Source organism: Accipiter gentilis, chromosome Z, assembly GCF_929443795.1.
Source record: "Accipiter gentilis chromosome Z, bAccGen1.1, whole genome shotgun sequence".
Lineage (NCBI taxonomy): Eukaryota > Metazoa > Chordata > Aves > Accipitriformes > Accipitridae > Astur > Astur gentilis.
Window position 1 is genome coordinate 58,933,694 of NC_064919.1, and position 11,880 is coordinate 58,945,573.

General features: G+C 55.8%; 1 protein-coding gene across 1 annotated transcript; it reads right to left on the reverse strand.

The window, feature by feature from the left end:
• Nucleotides 1-542: 542 nt before the first annotated feature.
• On the reverse strand, nt 543-8,811 carry DMRT3 (doublesex and mab-3 related transcription factor 3). The gene is made up of 2 exons (XM_049795762.1): nt 8,373-8,811; nt 543-1,510 (listed from the first exon to the last, which is right to left on the reverse strand). The coding sequence occupies exons 1-2, from the start codon at nt 8,809-8,811 to the stop codon at nt 543-545; spliced, it is 1,407 nt and encodes a 468-aa protein (XP_049651719.1).
• Nucleotides 8,812-11,880: the final 3,069 nt, after the last annotated feature.

Below are 11,880 nucleotides of genomic sequence, written 5' to 3' on the forward strand. Positions count from 1 at the left end.
TGAAAAGTGTCCAAGCTCAAATGGCACAGAAGCAGCTCATGGTAGTTTCATGTGTGTATTTCTTTCTTCTGCCTTTTCTTTCACTGCGAGGACAATCACTGGCATAAGATTGTTAGGTCCTTGTTTTGGTCCATTTGCAATTGAACTACGTTTGTTTGATCTCTTATGTCCTGAGGAGTTCTCTCTTATAAAACAGCATTCAAGTATTCTAGTTTAACATCCCCATTTTTCTGAGTTAAGGAACAAAGTAGACCTTGGGCTTCTGTTTTCCTTACAAGTCTTCTAGAGTCCCAATAACTGATAGCCGTAAAGTCTTCCTTTGTAACACACACTCAGCACTAAAGCCAGAGTATTGCTATTTGGCATTATCCAGTGAAGTGCAAGAATTAAAATAAGTTATGTCTTTATTGCTATAGTACAATACCAAGCAAAGTCACTTTTTAATACAGTTGCAAGGGTTTTGTAGAGTACATGTCCCTCCTCTTAGGGCCCAGTAGTTCAGCTGCACTGCAAGTTATCACTTAGCTATCACGTGTCGAATGTCAGTCTAAAATGTGTTGAGTATTCCTGGAGTCTGAAGAATCAGACCTTTCATCATACTCATCTTCTGTGTACATTGGTTGCTTAGACACAATAGGACACCCGTCATCAGGGATTGAGATCCTAGGATCTTCTGACGAGCGGGAAGGAAGGACAGGTGAGCTTCGGAAAACGCTGGCTGAGTTGCTAGAGAAAGGACTGACATACTGGGACCGCAGCTGGTACTGCTGCTGCAGTGTCATGGTGTTCCACAGGGTGACATCATTGGGCAGGAATGGGCTGGACTGGTTCCTTGCCAAAGTGTTCCTCAGCATCAGCGGGTAGCGTGGTGGCTGAGGGAAAGGGTGCTGCAAAGGTACGGCCAGAGGATTTGGCACAACATTACTGGAATCAGCAGAGAACCTCAGCGTGTCAGGAACCCTAAATGCTGAGCCCACTGACCACTTGGAAGAGGAAATAGGGTACGAACTCAGCGTGTGTTCAAAAATGTGCCCACTGGAAGGCAAAACCAGACCATCAGATTCTGCAGACGTTCTCTCACCACTGGCCACTGACGACCTACTGGACAGGAGAACCTCTACAGCACTCACCAGATCACCGCCGCACCCCTTCAGGATCAACTCCAGCACAGCTGGCTTTTGGTTAGGGAAGATCTTTTTCAAGACTTCAAGTGGAGGTCTGTTGGCTTTCAAACTGAAAGGTAAAGAAACTGTCCCAGAAGGACCTTCTATCAGGAGGTGGTTCTGCTCTGGGTGGTACTTGGGGCTGTCTGGACGGCTCTCTGTGCTCCCACCATTTCTGTGAACTGCATAACCAACCTCATCCACTGAAACAATTTCAGGGCTCTCAGGGGTGAAGGAACTTCTGGCTTTAGTCATGTCTGGGGAACTCCTTTGGTCTGTGTCTTTGTCACTGTAGGTCTCAGCATTGTCTGCTCCACTGGCATCACCCAGACGTTCCTCATTCATGTCTGCAAAGAGAAGGCAGAGGGTTAATAAAAAAAACGAGGCCAAGAGCTTTTACAGACATTTGAGGATACAGTCTTCTTAAAGTGAACAGAGCAGGATCCTAGGGGAAAAAAAAGCATTCTTCACACAGATCCTGCTAAAATTAAGGTCTCTTTGCAACATCTCATGAGAACAAAACTGCAAAAGAATCATATGACCTGGTCTAGGCATTTTATGCTGTCTTATAGATATCTTGTCTCATTCTCCCACGTACAAGAAAAGAAGCAGTGCTCATTTTTCTGCTGCATCAAATATACTATATCAATCCTCTCTCACTGGTTACAGGGCAGCAACACACCACCCAAGCGCACACTTTCTCAGAGGAACTTCAGCACTTTCGTATCATAATTCCTCACTAGCACCACCTCACTGACAGTGAGCTGAAGATATCTAGAGGGCACTTGGGAGATCAAAATTCCCTCTGCAAGTCCAACAACACTGGTGGAACCACTCCATCATGACCACTGGCTGAACGTTAAAGAAGTCTTCAAATAAATCAGTGTATACCAGTCCTGGCTCTGCAGAAACTGGTTCCTTCCCCAGTGAGAATCACAGGCTTTTCCTCCAAACCCTGGAGCACAGCTGATGCCTGGGCCCAGTAGAGCACAGAATCTAGAAAAACCCAGTTTGGAGAGAACCTCTGGAAGGCATCTGGCCCAACCTCCTGCTCAAAGCAGGAGACACCTAAAATATAGAGCAGGCTGCTCATGTCCCTGGTCAGCTGAGTTTTAAATAATTGCAAGGATGGAGACTCCACAGCCTCTCTCAGCACTTGCTCCAGGTACCTTGCTTTTTGTGTGCTAAACTAAGAAGGGCAAGAACTGAGTACAGGGCTGAAACCAAGCCTGTTGACCACACTGCCTCCAAATGGACACACAAAAATAAGGATACCCCAAATCTCTGGTCACTTTGGCAATCCCTGGCCAGAGTATGGAAACCTTTGAAATAAGACTGCTTGTCAGAAAGAAGAGAATAAGAAGAAAGGTTGACAGATTTCACAGTTTATGCAGAAGGGGTGAAATGTACTTCCTTGAGATTGTTCACAGTTATTTCCCAAGAACGTTGTTCTGCTGGCCTTCCTCATACAGGACAGTGATGATCTCCCTGGGGAAGCATCAATATTTGAAGAAAGGGTCGCTGTCCAAGCTGCGGCTGGCAGAGCCTGCTTTAACTGCACAGGGCAGCGCTTTTGCACACACATATGTGAAAGACTGCCTGCAGAAACCAATACAACTATCTGACTGGTTTCCCAAGCTCCTGGTGATCAGCCCAAGCAGATAAAGAAGCTATAAGAAGCAAGCAGAGGTTCCCAAAATGTGCTGAAGATCACCCCTGCCCAACCAAGATGGAACAAGTTAAAGGCGTGCAAGCGCCTGAGCCTCGCTGCTCACCATGGACAGTCCTGCCTCCCTTTCACCCCAGGAACTGGCAGGACATTTCCCCATGCAGCAGGCTAAGTTTAGTGTTGAACAGATCAGCTCAAGACAAACTCTATTATTAATGCAATTTACCCACCTTGAGAAAGGAGTTGGGGTCTGTGCAAGCCTGCGCTGAGCAAGAAGCCACTTTGCTCACCAGAACGGGAGTTATAAACAAATACAAGATCCTGGCAGAGCACAGCCTGACAGTCAGCGTGGCAAAGGCAGGTTCTCCTCGTGAGGATGGCTGTGCCAGGTAGAAACAATGCGCCATCCTACAGGGCTGTGGGGTGTGCTTAGTTTGGGCTGCGGAAATGAGCGTGGGAGCGGAGCTGAGGAATACAGATGCCCTTGAAGATCTTGTCCTTCTCTTTTTGCAGGATTACCTGGTTTGGTTACCCGTTTTTATATTGGTTATGCTCTCTGTCCAGTACAAATGGAGAAGCAGTAACTCTTCATCTAGGTATATTACAGAGAAGGCAATGTATGTATGCTCTTCTTCATACACCCAGTGCATCAGTCTTTCCTTAGCAGCCAAAGGGGAATGCAGGAAATGTTTGCTGATAGCGAACTGGCAACGTGTATCCTTTTGAGGAGGTGGTAAGACCTTAGCGTAACTCATCCGTTATTTGAAAAAAAAAACGTGAGGCTCACACTACCTTTCCCTCCTAACACCTTCACATGTTCATAGTCATGCATTTTTTACAGAAGACAGGATGCTAAGATCAATTCACACCTGAGTGAATGAGCAATTGATACGTCGAAGGCTTACCGGGCAGTCTGCGAACAGCTAATTACCTCTGTCCCTGTCTTGCCAGAGTTAGAGAGGTATTTAAGGGAGACGATGGTCCTAATTTCCACATAAATAGATTGCACTGTGGTACCCGGTATTACCAAATGGACCACATGCAGGTAGAGCGTATTTCAGAACCACTGCGCTCTTCCATTGTATCGTTATGGGCTGATAACAAGTACCACTGGGGAGCAAATACGTGCTTAAAAAAGAAAAAAAAGGAATCGGATTGGATGTCCCTAATACACTCCCTGATCCTTACAAATTATTATTTTCAAGATATTTCAGGTTTGTTCAGTTTTCAGTACCCTTAAAGCTATCCTTATGAGGCTTGGCTAAAAATTTTCTTCAAATTCTGAGAATTCATCCCACTGAAGTTTGCACTTTTATCATCAGGAGACTGCACAGATCCCGACTCTTAGCCTTGCACAGGGAGAGCCCCCTCGCAGCACAGATCATAAGCGGTGCATCTCACCAGGCGGTAAGACTCAACAGGGTCAGACCTGTAAAACGAGATTTCGGTGATTTAAATCAAACGGTGCTATTAACACGAGAAGGATCATCGACCGTTGGTTAACATGGAGCTCGGGTGCTACAGTGGGGTTTTTTGGGGTTTTTTTTCCCCCCCCCTGCCTTTTTGAGACCATTTGTGGCCGCCGGTGTCGGGCGGTTCATTGCCGGCGGCGGTGGCCGGTGTCCCAGCGCGGCTGCCCCAGCACCGCCGCTGCGGGCGGGTCGGACGGCCGCCGCCCGCTCACCGGGCCGGTCCCCCGTGGGTTCCCGCCCGGCAGGTCGTCTTCTGACTGTGCTTTTTCCTCATCTGAACACCACTTCCCCCCCACGGTCACGGCGTGCTCCGGGAACTGTCCCCTCCTCTTCGCGGGGATTGCCGCGATTAGCTTTTCCGTTTGTTTAAAACGGGTACAAAAGAGCAATCGTTAAATTAAGGAAGATTTGGGAAGATACGTTATAAATGTCCTTAGGCGGGCACTGAATTGTAGGAATATTGCATGCAAGTGTTAATCCCAAACAGCCATATTTTCAGGCACAGAAGCACCAATTTCGTGTTCAGAATACACAACCCGCCAACGGTATTTTTTGCACCACACGTAAGCTTCACATGAGGATGTTCTAGTCTTCAAGAAAGAAATCCCATCCTCAGACATTTTTTTATATTTGTGCGTTTTGGGTGTTGTATGTAGGGTTTTTGTTTGTTACCCACCCTCACCCCCACCTTTCCCGCCCCACACGTTCTATTTCAAATTGTCTGCATTCAAGTATTCACTTTGCCAGCCCTGAGCAAACTAGGGAAATTGTTTTCTTATTGATGTAAACGATGGGGACTATTCCTCAATTAATATGCATGCATAGGCAGATACATATCCAGATCTACAGAGATGCAGTGCAAATACAGATACACATGAACCACAGTACAGTGGGAGAACTGTGCATGCGTTCGCGGTAAACTCTGCATTAATAAAGCTGCTACGAATTTGGAGCAATGTATACCCCAATTTTTCCTTGCCTATTTATACATTAAGGATCATGAGTCAAATATTGTAAAAGGGCCAAATAAAAGTAACACGGGTGAGAGAGAGAGAAGCTGTTCTCCTCAAGTTAATAACTTGTCTGGAAAACTTGGTCTAATACTTTGGAACCAAATTTGCTTCCTTGATATTCCCACCGCAGACTCTGTTAAATCAGCTTGCACTTTGATTGTTAGGACAGCTCTTTCTGCAACACGCATTTTCATGGATCCCAAAAACATCTGCTGTTTTCCCTATTTCTATTATTAGAATGGATTGATACCAGAACTAACATAAAGCTGCATGAAGCTAAGATCGTGTGAAACTTATAGGTTTTTTTGGTGGGGTAGTTTGGGTTTGTTTTTTTATTTTCCCTTGGTTGGTTTGGAGTTTTTTGTTTTGCTGTTTGTTTGGGGGTTTTTAATTATTTTCACTCCAGACTTTCTTCCCTATCTTCAAAGGTCTATGGTGCTTCGTAGGAGACTAATCGCTGTTCCCAAACTAACACAGAGACTGCTCTGTTGGGTTAAGAAGCTGGCTCTGAAACTAACAGAAGACTCAATACAGCGTTACATTAATTGTTTACAAGCCTTGATAACTACTGCTAAGACAGAGAAATGTCACAGGCACTCAAGTGACATGAGAGATGAAAGTTCATGAGCACAGTAGGAGCAGGAGGAATTACTCTGGGTTAGCACAGGCAGATGCAACAGGGGTAGTTTCTAGGCGCGTTATTTGCACAGAACACAACTTTGCAACTGTCCCACCGAAATGACCAATTCTGGCAGGAACAAAAATAAACGGATCTGATTCTACCGTACATCGGGAAATACCTCCTCCGTTCTGAAAAAACTTCCAGGACATTGATGTCCCAGGGCGGGGGTGGGGGGGTGGGGGGGTGTTAGAAACAGGGCGGGCTGGGGGAGCAACTAATTACATCCTCCGTTCTGACGACGGTTTTAATACAGGTTAGCAGGGAGAGAGGGAGAAGAGAGAGAAAGCCCTGCCGTTCAGAGCACGCAGGATGGCTGGAAATAAGCAGGTTATCTGGTTAGACAGTGCTTGGTAGCAGGTGATGCGAGGACCCCCCGAGGAGATAATTTTCCGCTTTGCTCTCACTCATTCCCATGTTCATAAAAGCGGGGGCGGAGGGGGGAGGAACAAACAAACAAACAAAAAAAACCCAGCAAACCCCTGTAACAATCGGAGACCGGGGACCGCGCAGGTGAGGTCTGTGCAACCGGGGCTGCTTCCCGGCACCCTCGGTCCTGGGGTGCCCCGGCCCCCCCCCAGCCCAGCCTCACTGCGGGCGGGGGCCGACGCGGCCCCGCGGGGCTTGATTTATGAAGCTCTCGCCCGTTATTTTCCCCCCCACCCGTAAAGCTGTTAGCGGAAAGTGCTGACTGGCTGGCAAGGAAGAATTTCTCATCAATACACTTTGATTGTATTTTGCAAACAAAATGCCTGTTGCTTGGTAACATTTCACTTGAGCCTGACCTTCCCCAAAAGTTATTGCTATCAGATTCGATTTACACTGTCCTCCCGTGATTACTGTAATCTTTTAAGCTGGGAAGTTCATATATCAGGGGGAAGAAAAGTTGGGCGTGCAAGTCAATACCGTTCCTATCCGCCAGATTTATATCCTGCTGAGGAATTTTATTTGTTTCACTTTCTGGAAAGAGCCAAGGAGGCGCTTTTTTCCCCTCTTTTTTTTTCTCCTCTTTTCTTCCCCCCCCCCCCCCTTTTTTTTCCCTGGACCTTCCCCCCTTCCCCTTTCGCCCCCCCCCCGCACCCCCCCCCCCTCTGCGCGGTCCCTGCCCCTCTAAGCGCCTCCGGGAGGCTGCGGCCAGGCGGTCATTGGGGGGTACGGACGGACGGACGGACCCCAAAGCCCCGGCCGTGGGGAACGGCCGGCGGAACCGGGTGGAGATGCGGGGGACGGGGATGGACAGAGGGCGGCGGGCAGGCGGTGCCGAGGGCCGGCCAAGGGGAAGCGGGTCCCAGACCACCGCCAACCTCGCCGCACTGACGGACCCGGCGTCGTGTCTTCGGCAAAGCTGGAGGAGCAGAGCCCGGTGCCGGGGCCCCGGCGGGCGCCTGCGGGGCCGGGCCGGCTCCACACCCGTACCCTCGGAGAGAGACCGGCTGGTCCCGCTCCCGCACACCGCCCCGCAGCGGGCCGTAAGGAGCCGAGCCGAGCCGTGCGGGAGCCCAGGATTCGCCGTTCCCCGCCCGGGGCACCGTGTAAGAGTTCGTCGCAGTCGCCGCTTGTCAGCGGAGCGGGCTGCCAGCGGCCTGCCGGGCATCCTCGTCGGGGAAGGCTGCCGGCTCCCGCTCGGGCACGGGGCGGGGAAGGGGCCGGCGGCTCGGGAGCGTTAGTTTCGCCTGCAGAAACGGGGTGCCGGCACCCGTAGGTCGCGCTCACAGGGTGCCGGTAGCTGGCGGCGGTTTCCGGGTCAGCATCCCGGACCTGCCGAAAGCCGCCCCGGCCGCGGCCCGGCGGGACGCGCTACCGCGGGAGGAAAGCCGAAACAACCGGGTCGCTGCGCTCATCCCCTGCCGCCGCCGGAGCTCCCTGGGGAGGTTTTGTCCTGCAGCCCGACGCCCCGGGTGCGGGACGCCCGGGAGCAGCTCCAGCCGTTTCTGCGGGACCGGGAGCGGCGGAGGGACGTGCGGGTGCGATCCACGCGGGATCCCCGGCCGGCCTGGGGGAAGAGGGCCAGCAGCGACACGTCGGGGCGCCGGCTGGCAGCGGCGGCGTTTGCCGGTCCCCTCCGCTGGTCTCGGCGGCTGAGAGCCCGGCCGAGGAGCGGGCCCGGCGCTCCGCGGCTCCCTGCTTTTCAAGAGCGACAAAGCGCACCCGCCGGGCTTTCCCTCCTTCCCCTTCCCACGGCGCCCGTCGGGAGGAAGGGAAAGCCCTCGCCTTTCCTCCCCCGGGCACCCGTCCCCCGAGGCCCGCCCGTGGGGGTCCCGGCCCGGGAACTGAATTGCCCTCCCTCCGCTCCCCGCCCCCCCCCCCACTCCGCGGGCCCCGCGCACCACCCCCACCCCCCCCCCCCCGGCCCCGCGGCGCCCGACCCGGCCTCACCTGCCTTGGGAAGCGGCCCCGGGAGCGCGGGGGGCGGCTCGGCGGCCCAGCGCAGGGCGGCGGCGGCGGCCAGCTCGGCGGGGGCCCGCGACGGCGCGGCGCAGGGCGACGGCCCCGGCGGCGCGGCGGGGGGCTCGGCGCTGCCCGGCGGCCCCGGGAGGGCGCGCAGGGAGTCCGGGAGGAGGCTCTCCAGGCTCTCGTTGGCCTGCTGCCGGCGAAGCGCCACCTGGGCGGCCATCACCCGCTGCCGCTCGATGATGAGGATGCACTTCTCGCAGGTGCAGTCCTTGAAGCGGCAGTAGCGCTTGTGGCCCTTCAGCCAGGACAGCACGCCGTGGTTGCGGCACCGGGCGCACTTGGGCGTCCGCTGCAGCGGAGCCCGCGGCGGCTGCGACACCGGGCCGCCCATGTAGAGGTACGGAGAGCCGTAGCCGTTCATGCCCGCGGGAGGAGCCCGGCCCGCTCCGGGGCGGAGAAGGGGGCAGCGGGGGCGGGCGGAGGCCGGGGCGGCGGAGGAGAGGTGAGGAGGCGGGCGGCTCTGCCCGCGGGGTCCGCGGGGGGGCGCGGCCCCGGCCCCAGGCCGGCGGGGGTAGCCGCCGCCCGCCGCGGTGCTGGCACCGGCGGGCAGAGCGCTGCCGCCGGCCGGAGCGACACTGCCGCTGCCCACCCCGCCCCGCCGAGCCCAGCGCCCCTCCGCCCGCCCCCCGCCCGCCCCCCTCCGTCACCCTCCTTCCCCGCCGCCGCCGCCGGGGGGATGGAGAGAGGAGGGAGGGAGAGAGGGAGGGGGGAAGGAAGGGGGAGCGGCGGGCGGGGGGGGCTCTGCCCCGCCGTCGGGGGCGGTGGCAGCGGTGGTGCCCGCGGCGTGCCGAAGGGGTCCGTCCCCCCAGCGGGCCGGGACAGGGGCCGATGTCTCCCACCCACGCCCCCCTGCAGGGCGCAGGCCGCGAAAGCGCCCGGGGCTGGGGGCGAGCGGGGTCGGGGAAGGTTTCCCCGGGCTCCAGACCGGCCCCGCGGGGCCGGGATCTCAAAGTCCAGACGGGGCGTTTGGACGCCGCGGAAAGCCCACGGGACGCTACGAGCGGCGGCACGGTGCGTTGCTGCTGCCGTACAACCGTCTGCGGTCCAGCGCTGCCGGGAGGGGGGGGTGGGGGGCGGGTGTTTGAGCCCAAAGTTTTATCGAAGTTTTGAAGCCGCGAGAAGCTGCGCGGGAGCGGGAGCTGGAGCTGCCCGGGAGCTGGAGCTGCGCGGAGCCGGGCGGCTGCGGACGGCTGCCTGCCGCCGCGCTATCCGCCGCTTCTCCCGCGTCCCTCGCCATGACAGCTACTTAAGTGCAAACGGTGGCTATAGAAAGGCACGTGTAATTCAGGGCAAGCCAGATAGCTTCGACGCGTCTGATGAGGCGGGGTGGTAATTTTCTGTATCTGCGGCCGCGGGGAGGTCTCTCGCTGAAACACCGGCATTTCCAGCACGGCAGCGAGAAGTTTAAATCCAAGTGTAATATATTAGTGAGAGAAGGTATGGGAATATCGACTGGGAGGGGGGGGGGGGGGGGAACGGACGGGGACGACAAATTCACTGCAAGCGTTTATCTGCCCGCGCACCGGTACTTAGCGGTACAGAGCCCGCGGGTGGCAGGCGCTTGCTGCTTGGACCGGAACCCGTTTCGCTGCCCCAAGATTTCCCCTGCTTTTTCCCAGGCACCTCTCCACTGTAACCGCTACACGAAATAAACCATTTAACGAGGGTACGTAATTAGAAAGTCAGATTTAGAACTCGGGAAGTATTTCGCCAGAGAGAATAAAAAGCGCGGCGTGTGCTACGAAGGTATTCGCGTGATATTTAATGCCTTGGCTCGCTCTTAATTACTTTTCCACTTCTAGGGGAAGAGCGACTCAGGGAGATCTTTCTGCCCAGGGCCCTGTGCGGGGTGTGAGGGAGGATGAGCGCCCCATCGGTTAACCGCACCGAGGCGGGGAGGTGAGTCAGATCAGGTGCGGGAAACAGTCCGTTTCCCCGCAGCGCCGGTGGGATCTCCCTTTCTTTGCTGCCGGGGTGCGCGCACTGCGCCCGGACAGCTCTGCAGCCCGCCGTACGCGAACCGGCCTCCCCCGCGGGGCACCTTGCACACTCGTGGGTGCCCGTCGGGCGGAGAAAAACAAACCAGCGGTGCCTCCTCCGCGGACCAAACAAATACTCGGCCATCCCAAAACTGCAAGGGGCGCGTGGAAGACGATGCGCAGCCGCCCTCGGGAATCCTTTTCCCCAAAACGAAGAAGCGGGGTGCAAGTGCCGGCGCGAGGCGGGGGGGGGGGGCGGCGGGGGTGGAATATCCCCCTCCCCCGCGAGCAGGAGCGGGACCCGAGGGAGCCTCCGCCACCGGGGCCGGCCGGGCCACTGCCTGCTCCCGGGCCGGGCTGCCTCGGCGCGGCGGCGGGCTGGCTTAGGGCCGGGGGCCCCTCTCTCGCTTGGCTGCACAGCGGGCGTTTAGGCTGAAACACTCGTTTGATATAGTGCCGTAATCCTTTTCTCATATTTGATGGGAATGTTTTCCGTGTCCGAGTATTTGACAACATCTCCCCATAGGGCCAGGTTCGTATTTATGTTAGCAAAACGTCCCCTGCCTGAAAGTCTATTGTAACCCAACACCTGACAACCCCGGTTCCCATTTCTGCTCGCAGAAAAGGTTTATTCAAGCACATAATGGGATCTCAGCAGAAAGCTTTTCAGAAGAAGGGGCTATGGTAAACTGCACCACATGAACTCCGTTTCCAGGGCTATTAAGCTTTTAATTGGAAAATAGCAGAGGAAATTTCAAGGTGACTATTACGTGTTAGCAGTTAGCGCCTAGAAGAATAGACTGAAAGAGAATTGAATGCGCGAAACATATGCTCCAAATAACATTTAGCGGAAAGGGCCTGGCTCCGCTGAGGAGCTGAGCTTTCCGAGAAAGAAACGCCGACGGACCGGGCAGAGCCGGGGGGCGGGCCAGAAAGTCAAAATCGGCCCGAATCCGCTGGCGTTTCGGTACTTTTCGATGCGGAGCCGTTCGGGACGAGGCGCCGCCGCCGCCCAGCTGCCGGGACCCGCGGGGAGCCGCGACCCGGGCGGGCGGAGAGCAGCGGCCGCCGGGTCCCGCCGCGCCGAGGTGCCCCGCGCGGTTCCCCGGGTATCGCCCGCGAGGGGGAAGCGGGCTGGAGCGGGAGGGTGGGGGTGGTATTTACTCGTGTTTGCACGGCTCTAAAATGCGCATTTGGGGAGGGGGCGTTCGCGGGATGCTGCGTTACCGTTGCGGGGGTGCGAGCGCCAGGATTAGCTTCTAATCCTAATTGCGTTTCGGTAATGCCCGCGTTAGAGGGAAAAGACAGAAGAGCAAATTATCCACGGTTTGCCACTCCGGGAGTTACTCCGGGTGGCTCTGAACGGTCGTGTCGTCACATAATAAGGAGGTAGAGGAGCACATGCCAGCCGCGCTGGGCTGCGTGGCAGGGCGTCGCGCTGGAGGGGGGCG

Excerpts from the sequence above, each read along its gene's own strand:
- DMRT3 (XM_049795762.1), bottom strand. The coding sequence starts at position 8,811 with ATGAACGGCTACGGCTCTCCGTACCTCTACATGGGCGGCCCGGTGTCG. Across the intron at positions 1,511-8,372 it reads GGGGCCGCTTCCCAAGGCAG|ACATGAATGAGGAACGTCTG; the intron begins GTGAGGCCGGGT and ends TTCTCTTTGCAG.